Source organism: Palaemon carinicauda, chromosome 40 (assembly GCF_036898095.1).
Source record: "Palaemon carinicauda isolate YSFRI2023 chromosome 40, ASM3689809v2, whole genome shotgun sequence".
Taxonomy (NCBI): domain Eukaryota; kingdom Metazoa; phylum Arthropoda; class Malacostraca; order Decapoda; family Palaemonidae; genus Palaemon; species Palaemon carinicauda.
The window spans coordinates 39,455,571-39,474,314 of NC_090764.1; the positions used below are offsets into that span (position 1 = coordinate 39,455,571).

At 33.4% G+C, this 18,744-nt stretch overlaps 1 protein-coding gene across 1 annotated transcript in view; it reads right to left on the reverse strand.

The window, feature by feature from the left end:
• Positions 1–1,123: 1,123 nt before the first annotated feature.
• Positions 1,124–18,744, reverse strand: part of LOC137632020 (peroxisomal sarcosine oxidase-like) — a 44,463-nt gene continuing 26,842 nt past the window's right edge. The window contains exons 6-10 of the mRNA XM_068363996.1: positions 7,358–7,542; positions 6,427–6,559; positions 5,861–6,010; positions 2,160–2,235; positions 1,124–1,934 (exon numbers count right to left, since the gene is read on the reverse strand). Of these exons, the coding sequence (XP_068220097.1) occupies positions 1,795–1,934; positions 2,160–2,235; positions 5,861–6,010; positions 6,427–6,559; positions 7,358–7,542 (684 nt within the window). The 3' untranslated portion in view covers positions 1,124–1,794. The remainder of the gene's footprint in view (positions 1,935–2,159; positions 2,236–5,860; positions 6,011–6,426; positions 6,560–7,357; positions 7,543–18,744) is intronic.

Genomic DNA, 18,744 nt, shown 5'->3' on the forward strand with positions numbered 1-18,744 from the left:
CCTCCACTCCTGTCACAATCGTCACAGGAATAGTCTAAGTGAAATCAGGGGCACAGGAGGATATCCCCATCTGTCAGTATCCCCACTGTTTCCTGACATGATTCATTTAGCCACCGACGTTGGTGGGTTTACATAAAAAGGGGACTGATGACACGATAGCCTTAAGCAACTCCTGGTGTTCATAGATCTTGCCTTGCCGTGTGCGCTAAATCCCCAGAGCAATGGTCTTGGGTTTAGAATCGTAACAGTGACAACCACTCCAGCCGTCATGGAGAAGTTGCATAACCATTGCCTCAAGGGTTTGGATTTTTAAAAAGTAAAGTGCAAAAAGGAAAGAAATCCCAAACCAATAAAAATTTGGATAATCATCTGTTGTTGTTGATGGTATTTTTAGATTAAGATGGCTTTGTGCTTTAGGACGCCTTTTACTCATTTGTCTGTGGAAGTGGAGGCTTTTGTAAAGTATCGGTAATTATCATTCTTGCATAGTTGAATATATTTTTACTAGATAGATTAACCGAGATAAGCTCAGTAACCGTGTTTTCACCATCAGTTGTAAATATTCTAACACTAGATAGAAATTTTATATTTTCCCCTATCAACTATACGTAAAATTCCCGAAAGAGAGTGAATGGTTCTCGTGACAAGGTTGAGTTTCTCTTGACTCTTTCAACTGGAATTTTGTTGTGATTGTGTGCTCGCGAACGGTTATCATTCTTGCATAGTTCAATATATTTTTACTAGATAGATTAACCGAGACAAGCTCAATAACCGTGTTTTCACCATCAACTGTAAATATTTTTACACAAGATAGAAATTTCATGGTTTTCCCCTATCAACTATACGTTAAATTCGCGAAAGAGAGTGAGTGGTTCACATGACAAGGTTGAGTTTCCCTTGGCTCTTTCAACTGGAAGTTTGTTGTGATTGTGTGCTCGCGAACGGGAATGTTGGGAACATAAATTGGTAAAAGTATTAGGATTAATCATAAAAAAACACAAATATAATAAATGAAATAGATGGTGAACGATAGGTAGAGAAGGTATTATACATTTAACAGTTTATTTTTTATTATATCAAGCGATAAGGAATTTAAAATAACAAATAAATCTGAACTATTCAGACTTTATTTCATATTCTGTAGGAAACTATATCCATGAGCATCTTCAACAGCAAAAATGGAAACGTCAAAAAATATTGCTTCTATATAATCGGGGGAGACGACAAACCACACTGAGAACATAATATCTACTACACTTCGATCATGTTCGACGATTTGCTTTTATGAAAATTATTTGTAGTACTCATAACGTAACACAGAGACGCAAATTTTAGCACAACCTTTGCATAAATAAATTGCAGACAAAATAGAATATTTGGAAGTTGTTTCATCACGTCTTCCTACAAATATTATAGACGTCTATAAACAAACATTTGAGCAGAGTTTTACATTCACAGAAACTATTGTTTGCTTTGTTTTTCAAGACGTCACTTTTTCGTTTGAGTTTTGACAGTATCCAACGACACCATTTAATCCTTCCAGTGTATAGTTCTTTCAAAGGAGAATCCTAAAACAGAGACGAAAGATACCAAGTTTCCTCAACGTAGTCAACATTTTCACAGGGAAAAATGTGCTGTCCATCACAATTGTCTAAAACAAACTAAACGATCAAAGGTTTAGTTTGACGAGCCTTGTTGATAAATGTATTAAAGCTGCTGCTCCATAATATTTCCGCTGAATACAAAACTAAGGAAAAAACTAAACTTATTAAAAAGCTTGGTCAAGAGATTGTATTAAATCTTCGAAACCGTGGGTGAAGTGTTTCTACTGAACCTTGAGGACAGGAAAGGTGTTCTGTCGTAGATGTCGTCATGACCTAAGACCATAGCAGTGATCATATCGCCTATGGCTGGGGCCAGCTGGAATCCTCTCCCTGAAATAAAGAGAATTTATTCGATAATTACCATATCAAAGATTAATAATCATTCTCATATAAAAGGATGACGGTAACAATAACATAAAAAATGTTTAAACCTCTTTGAAAAACTGATTGAAGTATCTTCCTTTTGATAAATAGTACATATAATTTTGAATAGAATTGTAAGAAATTGTGGGTTAATCATATTCTTGCTTTGAATTTAAAATAATTTCGTCTTACCTGAAAATCCACAGGCGTATACAATGTTTTTATGCTTGGGATGGTGGTCCAAGATAAACTCTTCGTCCGGCGTCATCTTGAAAGAAAATAAAAACCGTAAAAATAATGTCAATTATAATATTAATGACAATGAATTATAATAGTTGTTATAACAACAACAACAACAATAATAATAATAATAATAATAATAATAATAATAATAATAATAATAATAATCCACCTAAAGGCTTAGTTCGGAAACCTTTGCTTGATATTATGGAAAGGTATTTTTTTATTAGATACGGGGAATTATGAAGAAATGTTTTGTCGTTTCTAAAATATCTTTAATTCCCGAAATTTTCTGTAAAACCAAGCTACTTTTGATGGATATATCGGAAAGAAAAAGCTTAATCGATGTAACTATACTCATTTTTTTTAATGAGGCGCATTTGCACCGACTCGCAGCGGTGCCCTATTAGCTCGGAAAAGTTTCCTGCTATCTGATTGGTTAGAATTATCTTGTCCAACCAATCAGCGATCAGGAACCTTTTCCGAGCTAAAAGGGCACCCCAGCGAATCGGTGCAATTCTGCCTCACTAAAAAGAATTGACTATAGTTGTTTTTCGTTGTTGAATGAATATTCTTAAGGATTAATGGGGGACTATATACAGATACAGTAGTCTTCATTTTTTTAATTCCTATATGCAAACAATGATGGTAAAAATAAAACATCGATAATATCCAAATAATTTTTTAGGTTCTTAAACTTCGAAAACATCATTGAAATTAATCCGGCCATAGAATGATTCAATAGAAATGATTTTTCCGGGTAAGCGTTATTAAATATAATTTTGAACAAGGAATTTTATATTTTCAAAAAGGATTTCATTTCTCAATATCCAAATAAAATTGATTGATTCAGTTCTGAAGCTACGGTTTTCTTATTACCGCGATCAGTTTCTTACTGTCTTCCACCTAGCTGTAAATGAGTACCATCACCTTCTAGAATCTAGACTGCCTATTATGAAGTCCATGTAATAGATAGTCTGTTTGAGTGGGTAACGAGGGTATTGAGTTGTGTCTGAATGGGGAAAGGTTTAAAAAAAAGAATTATAATAAAGGTGATTATTAGAATAACAGGGCCATAGCGTTTCTATAGATAAATAGTGTGATATACGTAAGGTTTTTCAGGATTAGATAAAAAATGGGGTGTTATTGTGTTATGCGACAGGGGGAAAAGTACTTTGACAGAACGGTGACAAGCATTATCTGACCTACTTCAACATGAAGAAAGCATAACATTGACTGAATTATTTAATATGATGTAGTTTTAAATCTACGGTGTAGAATATATTTTATTTTTATTCTGAGCAAGTAAGATTTTACTTCAAAATAAAAGGGAAGTTTGTGTCAGAATAGTAAGACAAACGAATGAATGATTTCGTTTAAAATTTAGCATTAAACAAGAGTATGTTACGTGTCCTTGACTACTTATTGTACTGGAAAAGCAGGAATGGGCAAAAGAAATATGAAGATAAAGCAAACGGTGGATGTAGTAACATATAGGGAAAGAATGAAACTTGGTCATTCCAATGGTATTTGGGAGTAAATGTAACAGATGATCTCAGATTATAAGAACTTATAAATTAAAAAAGAAATGGGTGTCTAAGAAAGCAAGATTTGTAAAGTATGAAGAAATTGCATGGTCAATTCTCATGGAAAAGTATGGTGTGCGTTTTCAAGTATGAAGGAGAATGGTGTATGATGTAACAATAAAATGCGTAGCATATGTGGAAAATAAAAGGTTAAGACATGTGCAAGCAAGGATCTATTTTATAGTTGCTTTGGGTGTATGCTCACTTTGAGAAGGTGGAGGACAATGGGTTGATGAAAACACCGTTTAATTTCTAACTGCTGACAGATAAGGTGACTAGATAAAACAGGAAGAGTGTTAGAACTTAAAATTCTCAATGTTCAGGAAGCGCAAGATTGCTTGCAATGTGCAGATGATTGGCAGATTTTGTGTAGGGCAGGGTGGTCCAACCTTTTCCATGCCAAGGGCCACATTACCTGAAATCCTTGATGGCACGGGCCAAAAAAATAAAATTAATATTAGAATTATAATTAATGGTGAAGTAACTGAAGGGGAGCACCTTCCTCCAAGGGGAGAGGATTCATTTCCTTTATATAAATGATTTTTTTTACCAAATATGTAGAGGCACTTGAAGAGTTTACACACCATGTCATAAGATTTTCCCCCATTCTTATTTGTAAACATATTTATTTTCCTTATTTTCCGAAGCAAGACAAAAAAAAATCTGGTAAAAATTACAAATTCAAAGCTTATATAGTTCTGTTAATATTTAACTTCAAATCATAATTAAAGTACATATGATATACAAAAAGAGAAAAAAAAGATATAAACAACTCAAGATACTAGTATTAAGTAATAATTTCTAATCATAAGATAAGAAAAAAATAGAACCTCTCACAGTTCTATTCCTGTTTAACTTCAAAATACTGTACAATCAAAGTAAATCTACAACCACAACTATATATATATATATATATATATATATATATATATATATGTATTTATATATATACATACATACATACATACATACATACATACTGTATATCCTTTCTCAAATTCACACTATATCCCTTCAAGTTTTCCAAAAAAAAAAAAAAAAAAGATGAGTTTGTTTCATTATTTCTGTTCAATTCAATGCTCTGTTCATATCAGAGTACTTTCATTTCTTATTTTGATTCAATATGGAAAGACATTATGAACAATAGGACTTAACTGCAAAACAGAGGCAAGCTGAAAACTATTCGAAACATCAGGGGTTCCATCCCCATTCTATTCACGGGGTTTTCCTTAATCTTGTTACATTTATATTGGTTATTGTTATTATTATTACTCTATCTACCGTCAAATTTAAACTAAACATTTGTATTGAACGCATGGTTTGGAGAGAGAGAGAGAGAGAGAGAGAGAGAGAGAGAGAGAGAGAGAGAGAGAGAGAGAGAGAGAGTACTGAAATTCTACTGAAATGTGTAATTTTAATCTTATTTCATTATTTATCATTTTTTTATTTATTTAGTATTCAGGAAGGATCAGTTTAGGCCCAGTAAGGTTTCGACACATTAAATCACACTGCATAATTGTCCGTGGTGGAGGGCCACAAAAAATCCCCTCAGGGGCCACATTTGGCCCGCGGGCCTGTAGTTGGACCACCCTGGTGTAGGGGAAGGTGATGTGCTGCGGATTAGCATTTTGTTATATTTTATGATTATACGGAAGGGTTTTGTACTGACGATTAAAAGTTTAAAGACTGCTCAATAATGACAGAGGTAAGGGACAGGGATAATGCCCTAGCAGGACAGTGCCAGACTAACCATATATACCTATGATCAGCGCCCAAGCCCTACAAGCTCCCCAAACCCCACATCCTTAACTCACAAGGATGGTGATGTTGCAGATATTACGAGAAACTATCGCGTTTGAGCGTGACTCGAACTCCATTCCAACACATCGCTAGACTTTTACAATAGGCCATCACAAACCATAGTCTTAAGGTAACAGTTGAAGGATAAACGAGGTACTGACCATTCTGTCTTTACTCCAGAGCTCCCTCTGATTAGAAGAAATGGAGTAATTATATTAAAAAAATCCCTCTCTTGACTCAGGCCTCCTTCCAAGTGAATCCACTCACCGTGTACATGCAGGATTCTTCAATCGATGGCTCGGACTCAATTTGTGGGAAGAATTTCTCTAAATAATTGGAAACTTTCTCTTTTAAGTGACTCAGGTCAACCTTTTCTCGCTCCTCGGGACTGACTTCGACGCCTTCGTGAATTCCAAACTGAAAGGAATCTTGAAATTGTTAGATAATGAAGATAGTAAAAAGTATACAATAAGAATTCTATAATTTATAAATCTATTGAAAAAGACATGATTATGGTAGAATTAATAAGGATAAAATGTCGAAGATGTATACTGTAGATGGTGGTTTAAAATTTTAGGCTTCTAAAAAAACATTGAAGCTTGCTTTAGAATATTTAGACATTTAAAAAGAATAGCTTTGATGTAAAAAATTAGCTTTAAACGAAAGATTATTAAAAGATAAAGGAAGCCCGTCCATTTTAAGTTCCAAAATACTTGACATTTACGTCTTGCATCAACAGCAATCTCTCCTTTGTCTTTCGAATTGTCTCATAGTCTTTCTTTAATAAAGATCTCTGTAAACAAAATTGCTAATTCATTGAAATGTCAATTTACCTTGATCAAACCAGGGTACTCCAACTCCGGCGTAGAATAATAGAAAGAATTAGGTATTGATAAATCGTTGAAATTCCTTCGGGGCAAAGTCGTGTTTTTAATTTTGTAGTACCATATTCCGGTTTTGAGTGTTCTGGAAAATAAAGAATTGGGTACAGTTATAATCAAACGCGCATTGCCATGCAGATCAGTATGAATAGAAAAGTAAACGAATAGGTATCAGTTTTATAGGTTTTTATTATTATCATTATCATTATTATTATTATTAGTATTAGTATTATTAGTGTTATTATTAGTATTATTAATTATTATTATTTTTTTTATTATAAAATTCATCTTCTCTAAAGTCTTTTAATTGATTCATAATATTCGCAATGTAATATAATTCTGGAAATTGTTGTGTTAAAGGTCACTCATGAATGGTAGTAGCAAGGAGCAGTGATAATGCATTAGAGACTAAACAGGATCAGCGCCTAAGCCTTCTCTCCATCAAAGCTAGAACCATGGAGGGCCAGGCAATGGCTGCTAATGACTCAGCAGGTAGACCTATAGGCTTCACCAAACCCCCGATCCCCAGCTCACAAGGATGGCGAGGTTGCAGACGCTACAAGAAACTATCGAGCTTGAGCAGGACTCGAACCCCAGTCCGGCTGAACGCCAGGCAGAGATATAGAGCTTGAGCAAGACTCGAACTCCTGTCCGGCAGAACGCCAGGCAGAGTTATCGAACTTGAGCAAGACTCGAACCCCAGTCCGGCAGAACGCGAGAGAGAAATTAACAATAGGCTACCACAACACATCAATTATCGGATACCCCAGTCAAAGGCCAAATTCATTACTGCATCGAGGATGAAACCAGCTACAAAAATAGTCCCAGACCCAAATTATAACGAAACTACACATCAACTGTCTACGTAATGGGCAATACTTACTTCAAGGGAAGGTGTATTCCAAGCGGAGACAGTACCTGTTCAGCCCATGGCCCGGGACACAAAACCAGAGATGTGCATTTGATCACTCCTCTTGGTCCAACGACTCTCACCCAATTCTCTTCCGCATTAATCTCTTTCACTGGCCACGCGTCCAGAATCACTCCTCCGCGTTTTTCGAATAGAAACTGCAAGATTATTATTATTATTATTATTATTATTATTATTATTATTATTATTATTATTATTATTATTATTATTGTTGTTGTTGTTGTTGTTGTTGTTAATAATAGCTAAGCTACAACCTTAATTGGAAAAGCAGGATGCTGTAAGCCCAAGGGCTCCAACAGGAAAAAGTAGCCCAGTGAAGAAATACAAGGAAATAAATACATTACAAGAGAATTAATGAACAATTAAAATAAAATATTTTAAGACCAGTAACAGCATTAAAATAAATTTTTCATATAAACTATAACCCCCTACCCCCCAAAAATAGCTACTTACCATAACTAAAGAGACCTTCTACCCTTACCAAGAGGAAAGAAATATGTGAGAAAGCCATTAAATTTGGAGTTTTTATGGGTTTTTTTTATAAAGTTGGGAGTAACTTATCTTCCAATTCAAACTACTGCCATTAAGCATCAGAACCATCGTTTTATCAATTCACATCTTTCGTGAAGAAGTGTTCAAGTGAAAATAAAGAAATAAGTAAATTTTTATACGAAAATACAGATTACCTGTTTAGATAAAGTTTGTAGGAAAATGACAAACAACTCTTGTTCGATTACATTTCTTTAGTAGATTTTTTAACACATTTATATATATATATATATATATATATATATATATATATATATATATATATATATATATATATATATATATATAAATATATATATATATATAGAGAGAGAGAGAGAGAGAGAGAGAGAGAGAGAGAGAGAGAGAGAGAGAGAGAGAGAGAGAGAGAGAGAGAGACCAAAAATTCAAAAGAAATTATATAGCAGTGAGCCATTCAAAATAAAGATCATAATTGGCCACAGCATATTTCAAAGAACACTCAATGATTTATTGTAGTTGCAACATTGGCCGTCTAACATGTCTCACTTTATCACACTTTCTCGGACATGAGAACACTGTCAACCTCTCATACCATTATGTCCAGAGAATCTTCGATCCCATGCCATTTCTTTTAAGTCATTCATTATGCATTGGATAATAGGTGTCTGTTGTAAGATGTAATCTATCTTTCAAGAAAGATTTCGGGCGTCAGGGAACGTTTTCCTTCCACTAATCTGTATAAGTTACACATCAATGCATGCCATGACCAGTTACAACCATATTTGTATCTATTTATCAGTTCTTCAGTATTTATAAGCTCATTTATTGGGGTATATTATCATCATTATATTCGTCAAGTAGGTACTAGGTTGTCTAGGGCACCAACCATCCGTTGAGATACTACGGCTAGAGTTTTATTGGTCTTTTGACTGGCCAGGCAGTACTACATTGAATCAATCTCTCTGGTAACGGCTTATCTTTCCTTTGCCTGCACATACACCGAATAGTCTAGCCTATTCTTTCCACATTCTCCTCTGTCTTCATACACTTGACAACACTGAGATTATCGAACTATTCTTCTTCACTTAAGAGGTTAACTACTGCACTGCTTATATCATCCTACTTTTCAAACTAGGTTGTAGCTTAACTTGTAATAATAATAATAATAATAATAATAATAATAATAATAATAATAATGATAGTAGTAGTAGTAGTAGTAGTAGTAGTAGTAGTTGCTGTTACTATTATTATTGTTATTATTATTATTGTTATTATTATAATAATAATAATAATAATAATAATAATAATAATGATAGTAGTAGTAGTAGTAGTAGTAGCTGTTGCTATTATTATTATTATTATTATTATTATTATTATTATTATTGTTGTTGTTGTTGTTATTATAATAATAATAATAATAATAATAATAGCAGTAGTAGTAGTAGTAGCTGTTACTATTATTATTATTATTATTGTTGTTGTTATTATTATATTAATAATAATAATAATAATAATAATATTAATAATAATAATAAAGCGTGATAGTCTAGTTCACTGCTCTTCAATGAAATTTTGGTTTTCCATGTTTTCACGTGGATTAATGAAGACATTTTCACCAAGTCAATTACTTTACTTGTTACACATTTATGTTCATCTTGAATGAATATGATAATTAATAGCAATAATACAGGATTACAAGTCCACTTGAGAATAAAATTATGTAGATTAAATAAATACGATAATAACTGTCCTCTTGATATTAGAAATCCATATTGTTGTTGGTGGAACATTTTGGCGAAAAGTCTATAAATCCATTTAAGTTATACGGTTAAACTTCGGAAATAAAAGAATCTTATGTCGCTAATATATTATTATTATTATTATTATTATCATTATTATTATCATTATTATTATTATTATTATCATTATTTATTATTATTATTATATTTATTATTATTATTTGTTTTTTATTATATTTATTATTATTATTATTTATTATTTATTATTATTGTTATTTATTAATTTGTATTTATTATTATTATTTATTATCTATTATCTATTATTTATAATTTATTTATTATTTATTATTATTATTATTTATTATTATTATTATTATTATTATTATTATTATTATTATTATTATTATTATTATTATTATTATTATTATTATTATTATTATTATTATTATTATTATTATTATTAGCTAGGCTACAACCTCAATTGGAAAAGCAAGATTTTATAAGCCCAACGGCTCCAGCAAGGAATAATATTTAATGCATCAGGTTTATTCAGAAGAAAAACTTTTTAAGAATCTCTTCTGCCAAATAGATAGTTTTATCTCAGAATCTGAAATAGCTTGCACATTTATGAATAACAGAACAAAAGGTAGAAGTATTCTAGAAGTTTTATTCCAGCTGTTACCAAGTTGTGGAATGATCTTCCTAATCGGATAGTTGAATCAGTAGAACTTCAAAAGTTCAAAGTTGGAGCAAATATTTTTATGTTGACCAGGCTGACATGAGTCTTTTTATAGTTTATATATGACATATCTGTTTTTGACGTTGTTAATAGTTTTTATAGGACATATCTGTTTTGACGTTATTACTGTTTTTAGAATGATTTATTGCTAGTTAATTCTCATCATTTATTTATTTCCTTATTTCCTTTTCTCACTGGGCTATTTTTCCCTATTGGAGCCCTTGGGCTTATAGCATCTTGCTTTTCCAACTAGGGTTGTAGCTTGGCTAGTAATGATAATAATAGAAAAAGGGAATGTGGTATTAGAACAGCAAATTTTTCTGTACCTTAACAGGCCAAGTCTTTTACTAATATGAAGGTTTCCAATTCATATGCCAGATCATTATCATCTTGAAATTAATAACTCAAAACAGCAACTAGGGCTATTTTTAAAAGTGTTTATGAAATGCCAACTATTTTGAGAAGTTCAAAATTGCGATATATAAGAAATTCTGTTTGTCTATCAAATTCCTGAAGTACCTTTTATGTTTCTTTATTAACATAATCATGCTGCAGAGTTTATGAATTACTTTTGGAGCTCCAAATTTTATATAAAAACAAACTTCCGAGGGACTAATGCAATGCTGATTTTTTTCTAACCTTATCATTTGACTAACATAAATTACTCAAAAAGGCTGTCTTTTATATGCCAACTACATTTATCCATTTTTCATATCATTTAACCCGAATTGGAGATATATTTTTTTCTTTTTGATTTATTTCAGCATTGTTTTCTAATTCAAATACACTGTGGATTGTCTTGATACCATTAATCAATCAATTCATAAAACGTCAATCGTTAGTTTCTAGTTTTCATTTCACCTGGAATCTAAAGTTCTGCTGCTTTAACATTGATAGGGGGGCTATAAAACAAATCCATATCATCCTTCAGCTGATAAACTGATTGCTTTCCTTGGTTTGCTTATTCCTGATGTTTTACCCTTACGCTAGACCTATGGCATCTAAGGATTGAAATTGCTCTCGTCCGCTTAAACCCTTTCAGTACCTCGTGTGTTGGAAACTTTTATTCCAGCTGTTACCAAGTTGTGGAATGATCTTCCTAATCGGGTAGTTGAATCAGTAGAACTTCAAAAGTTCAAAGTTGGAGTAAATGTTTTTATGTTAACCAGGCTGACATGAGTCTTATTACAGTTTATATATGACATGTCTGTTTTTGACGTTGTTGATAGTTTAGCCTATATAGACATCTGTTTTGACGTTGTTACTTATTTTAGAATGATTTATTGTTAATTTATTCTCATCATTTATTTATTTTCTTATTTCCTTTCCTCACTGGGCTATTTCTCCCTATTGGAGCCCTTGTGCTTATAGCATCTTGCTTTTCCTACTAGAGTTGTAGCTTGGCTAATGATAATAATAATAATAATAATAATAATAATAATAATAATAATAAGACAAAGGTTGCTTCCCCCCTGAACACCTGTTAAATATTATTTGTGTATTGTCAATTCATGATAATCCAGATTTAAAAACACTGAACCTAATTTGTCCCAAATGAATGATTTTGGGAACGTGAAAGAATCATAAATGGGAAGAAAATACTTCTAAACCTGCATCTAATGTAGTTTATTATTTGTTTGGTATTTTTCGTAGTAGTTTGTTTGTCACCGCTTGTATAGCAAAGCAATTAAAGGGGGGGGGGGTCGGAAATAAAGATATATGATATGTACAGTAGGCCTGCCATAAAATTTAAGCAGCCTCTTGGGATAAGCCACTTAAAAGTAGTACGCACTTTACTTTAGTCTCCCTTTATCATTATAGAGAACGAGTTTTGTAACTTAGAGAGTACGTATGTGTTTAATTATATGGATGACCACTTTGTTGTTTTATAATTCCTACTATTACATAACCAGCCTCTCTCTCTCTCTCTCTCTCTCTCTCTCTCTCTCTCTCTCTCTCTCTCTCTCTCTCTCTCTCTCTCTCTCTCTCTCAGATATGAATCGTTCACGATTACTTACCAATGTACGTCTTCTTTTAAAGATTTAAAGGCCACTCATGAATGACAGAGGCAAGGGACAGGGACAATTCCCTAGCTAGCAAAACAGTGCCATACAGACTGACCATATACAGTATACATATGATCAACTCCCAAGCCCCCTCTCCACCAAGCAAGAACCAGGGAGGGTCAGACTATGGATGCTAATGGCTCAGCAAGTAGACCTATAGGCTCCCCCAAACCCACAATCTATACCTTATAAGTATGGTGAGGTTGCAGTCACCACAAGAAACTATCGAGTTGAACTGTACTTGAACCCCAGCCTAGCTGATCGCCAGGCAGGGACGTTATCATTAAGACACCACAACCCTTTTAATACCCATGGAAATTATAAATTTCAACTCCTTTATCTTCTTTAAATCACATAAAGATTTCTTGTAATATGCTGTGTTCGTTATCTCTGGATACCAGATGGATTGGGTATAATTTAGTATTTTGGATGCCATAGTCTCGGTTATGAAAGCAAACTTAGAATTAAATTGTAATTTGATTGCACGACTTATTCTTATTAAACATTTGAAATGCCCCTATGTCATACAGAGTTTGAATCTAAACATTCAACACTTCTGACTCGTATCTATTTAGAGTTGTGCAAAGATATTTTGCTGCGTCCTGTCGCTAAATATTTGGATATGTTATTTTATCACGTATTAAATGACATGTTGCTTCCGGTGTGTGCTACGCACGCGCGCGCGCGTAAGTAAAATCTTGCGAAAACATGTTCAACATTATGGAAAATAAGTAAAGAATATTCGTAAATTCACCAGAAGAAATGGATTCCATATGCCACCATGCCAGCCTTGACTTCACCAGGTTAGTTTCAAATTATGTGACATACGTAAAATAGTTCATTGAAACAGAGCACCGAGAAGAGTTGTTTCCCTAAAGACTACTATATCACCCTTAAGACTTGGCGTTCCTTCCCTTGCATTCAGAGCTCAGGAAGTACTTTGTGACTTGGTAAACCAACTGCAAAGTCATGATGTCTGTATATTTGAGCTCCAGGATGACTAGAACAAAACGTGCTCTTCTACCAACTTGCGAAAGTATAGGCCTAAATCAACATACTACAACGAAGTATTGCATGTCGTGTGTCAGAATGACGAGGTCTAATGCGACGATCTTAGAATGTTAATCCGAAATTTCCGTAATTATTTGAACAACTGTTCTTAAGCGATCTCTTTGAAGTAGATAATTATAAAAGGAAAGTCGGGGAACTATGGGGGAAACATTCGAGTCAGGGAGAACTTCAAAATCTATGAAATAAATCAAATAGCTTCATGATATTTGCAATGTTATTGTTCTCATTTCAAGAAAGAGGGAAAAGAGAGAACGCTAAAAATAATTGGTTAAAGTTCCAGGTGGTTTGCATTATTTGCCTCTTCGGTCATATAAAATTATCTTGATTGTAATATGTAAAGTATTTCTTAGCTCAAAGTGGAACCAACGATTGTACTAAAAAGTGTGAATCCAAGTCATTAATGATTCCTGTTCTATTGGAGGATGAATATTTTGTTTCTTTATATACTAGTGATTGCGATCTGTCAAAATTGACAGCTAAACATATAGAAACACACACACACACATGCACACACAGATTCAACAATTTAAACCCTCTCCCTTTCCTAACTACAACCACTCTCACCAGGGTAAGACTTCTCATTCACCCCCCCCCCCTACCCGAGGAGGGGACGGCGAGAGACCAAGTATTTACATATACGTCTTGCCGCTGAGCGTGACCGGAAAGGAACACACACACACACACACACACACATATATATATATATATATATTTTTATTTATACATTTGCATATATCATCAGCCATGACTATATATGCACGCACGCGCACACACACACACACACACACACACATATATATATATATATATAATATATATATATATATATATATATATATATATATATATACATATACACTTGATTTTTACTATCTTGGGGAAATGGGTGTCACAATATTACACGTGCCCACATTGTTTTATCTTGGAAACGTAAAGTTCAAGGCCATAGGAGGAGAATTATTTGAACAGTAACCATGACTACGTTGATGTTGATAATATGATCACATAAACCATAGTAGTAGTCGTCATATGCAGGTTATATATGAATTAAAAAAAAATTCGTGAACTATTTATAATAGAATTCCTGGCAAATCCTCAGTTAAGTTATTATAATGTAATGTAATATTGAATCCCCACCCAAATTCAAGATTAAAGCATGAATTATGTATAGCATCCATAATAAAGTATTAATAGGCTGTTGTACATACACGCATACACACTAAATTTAGGAATGTTGTGTGCATTGTTAGTTAAGCACACTATATTTGGTAGAAAATAATTAACAGAATATGCAACCTGGCTGCTGCCAAACTTTCGTCATTTCAACCTTACTCTCACAATACAGAGGAAAAATGACAGAAAGACGAATACAAAGTTACTGTAAAGCTTAAACTCTCTTGAGCAAGAATGATAAGCGCAAAAGGTTATATGGCATCTTTCATTATCAATTGAGGTCTCTGTTTCTTATCTTCCTGTTACGGTATCGGCTACATCGGGTAACTGATAAATCGGTAGAAAGATGACGTATTAACTATTCAATTTGGGCAGAAAGTTACATTGAATAGAAAGTTTCTGAGATGTTTGTAAAAATGATTAGGATGAAAAAAAGGCCCAAAAAGCGATTACAATTAGTGACCAAAACTATGGAAAGAAATTAGGTCGAAAATTTTAAAAAGATGATTATTCTTAATTCAACGAATATTTAATGTCGTCTTTCGTTGCAACCTTAGTTGGTGTACAAAACAAGTGTCAGGGACGCCTTTACGTCAGTTTTTCCATGAGTTATGCCCAAATTTAGAGAAATTAATAGTATAATCAGTGTATTTTAGCATCTTTTCTTGTATTTTCTTAATTCTTGAAACATAAAATAAATAGAATAGCAAGTACCATTCTTTGTTTTTACTTTGGAGAATACCGTGTTTATGAATACCACATTATTTTGTTGTACGTTTTAAATATCTCTCTCTCTCTCTCTCTCTCTCTCTCTCTCTCTCTCTCTCTCTCTCTCTCTCTCTCCTCCTTAACGGGTGATGTATCACTTTCTCCAAAGGCAGAGGGCAGTGAAGGACACGGGATGTAAGATAATACACGTGGAATTTGATAGTCACGTACCTCATTCAGCCTTTGAAAAGAGTAAGGATTCTGGAGGTGACAGAGAGTACTACTCACGTAAAGATAACTCGTCTACAAGTATCGGTGTGGGAAACCAGATGTGAACAATCTCTTTTTAGAACAGATGGAAGTAAAAACATATTGTAATGTACTTTGGTTATCAAGAAACCACTATTTGAAGTTGTATGAAGCAGCTGCCAATTTTTTTATGTTGGTATACAAAATTACGTAAAGAAAGATATGAATGTGCAATACAAAGAAAATAAGAATTAAATTATATATTTTTGCTACAAAATCCAAACAAAGATAATTCGCTGATAATTCGAAATATCAAAACAAATACAGAATTTAGTTATTTGGTATAATTTAAAAAACACTGATTTATGATTCCACGAAAATTTAGCAATAGTAAATAACAGAATGAAAAATCTTTCTCTTTTCCCAGCCGCACCACGAATGAGATAACTTTTGACTAACATTGCAATCCAAAGTTCTCTCTCTCTCTCTCTCTCTCTCTCTCTCTCTCTCTCTCTCTCTCTCTCTCTCTCTCTCTCTCTCTCTCTGTACACACACACACACACACATATATATATATATATATATATATATATATATATATATATATATATATATATATATATATATCTGTACATATATATATATATATATATATATATATATATATATATATTACACAAAAATGTAAGTATAGATATGGATATATGTGTGAGTGTATATATATATATATATATATATATATGTGTGTGTGTGTGTGTGTGTGTGTGTGTGTGTGGCTAAATATCAACACAATATCGTGCTCAAATAGAAATAAATTTCTACCTCTTACCATACTTGGGATCGAACCCTAACCGCTTCTAATGAAAGGCCAGGTCGCTTCCAACAATGCCACCAGAAGCCATAAAAGAAGTCGGAACTTAACTGCTAATCTGCAGTTCAGGTAAATCCTGACCTGAAAATTAGCAGTTCAGGAAGGGCTAGGGTTCGATCCCAAGTAAGAGGGAGAAATTTATATATATATATATATATATATATATATATATATATATATATATATATATATATAGTGTACGTGTGTATGTGTATCTACCTATCTACATACAGTACGTGTTTTTTATGTATCAGAAATATAAGCAACTCCTCACTCGTATACCTGAGAACAAAAATGATCTTGTTGCGTTTTTCGTACAGGTACTCAAATTACAGGTATCATGTAGCCCCCAGTTCAGTCGCGAACCACTTCCAACCGGTATTTACCCTCGAAAAAGAAAAAAAAATGATTTCATATCTGTTTTCTGTACGAGCACTGGTCAAGGAAAGGGCCTAACGAACCTGGACTATTTTTTTTTTTTTTTTACAGCTCAAGGAGGTTTAATTAGGCCCACTTGGATTATCTGGAGTTCTAGATATAGTTTACCCACTAGCGTAGATAACTGATAAATGACTCTCTTTGGTCAAAGATTTTGATCGTCAATTCTTCGTTTAGTTCAGAAATTTTCTTTTATTTGTCGTTATTCATGTTCCTTAACCCACAGTAAGAAGAAAGGAAATAACTTAAACTTTTAAACGATAATTGATATAAGTGAAGATCATTAGTTTTAATCTGTTTATAATTTAAATTAATTTGAGGCAAAAACTAAACTAAAGTGACTCGTCTTAGATTCCTCTTGTTTCCAGAAGTATCGAAATGGTCAATATTTCTAGTCCATCGTGGAAGGAAATATCACAGAGAGAGAGAGAGAGAGAGAGAGAGAGAGAGAGGAGAGAGAGAGAGAGAGAGAGAGAGAGAGAGAGAGAGAGAGAGGTCCATCGTGAAAGGAAATATCACAGAGAGAGAGAGAGAGAGAGAGAGAGAGAGAGAGAGAGAGAGAGAGAGAGAGAGAGGAGAGATGCGTGTGGGATCTATCTCATTCTTAGTATTAGCAAATAAACGACAATAATATCATTGTTGTATAAAAAGCATTATTGTTAAAATGGTTGGCACTTGGAGCGTTATGGGGTCCTCTGACTGGCCAAACAGTACTACGTTAGATCCTTCTCTCTGGTTACGGTTCACTTTCCCTTTGCCTACACATCACTGATTAGTCTGGCCTATTCTTTACAGATTCTTCTCTGTCCTGATGTACCTGACAACACTGAGATTACCAAACTATTCTTCTTCCAAGAATAAACTGCACTGTAATTGTTCAGTGGCTACTCTCCTCTTGGTAAGGGTAGAAGGGACTCTTTAGCTATGGTAAGCAGTTCTTCTAGGAGAATGACACTCCAAAATCAAACCGTTGTTCTCCAGTCTTGGGTAGTGACATAGCCTCTGCACCATGGTCTTCCAATGTCTTGGGTTAGAGTTCTCTTGGGGACACTATTCTGTCTAATTTCGCTTCCTCTTGTTTTGTTAAAGTTTTAATAGATCATATAGGAAATATTTATATTAATGTTGTTACTGTTCTTAAGATATTTTATTTTTCCTTGTTTCCTTTCCTCACGGGGCTATTTTCCTTGTTGGGGTCCTTGGTTTTATAGCATCGTGCTTTTCCAACTAGGGTTGTAGCTTAGCAAGTAATAATAATAATAATAATAATAATAATAATAATAATAATAATAATAATAATAATAGTAAAACAAGGCTAAATCGATAGTTGAAAAAGGGGTTGGGTGTCAGTTGTAAGGATCTTTTGATATGGCTACTTGAGCGCTAAAAAGGCCCATGAAAGAATTACTGAGGAAGCAAGGTGGAGGTTGTATCCTGCAGAAAATAGTTTGTAGAGTGTGATTGAAAATTTATACATTGAAAATCAAAACGTTACAAAAAGATTGACTTATTTTATTGTGAAGTCAAACTTGAGACAAGATACATTATGTCTGGCTATTTATTGCATTGCTATAAGAATAGAGTACAGTAATACTGACCTAGGAAAGAACTTAGGGTGTGTATCGTATGCTGTGGGTAAAAGAAAAGGACCAGGACTGTGAATGTGTAGGGAGAGGGGTGTGTTTGCAAACGACAGTGTTGGCTGAAGATTGGAGAGAGAAGTTGTACACAATAAATAATCTAATAGTGTTTGCTAGAGGAAAAAGATACGAACG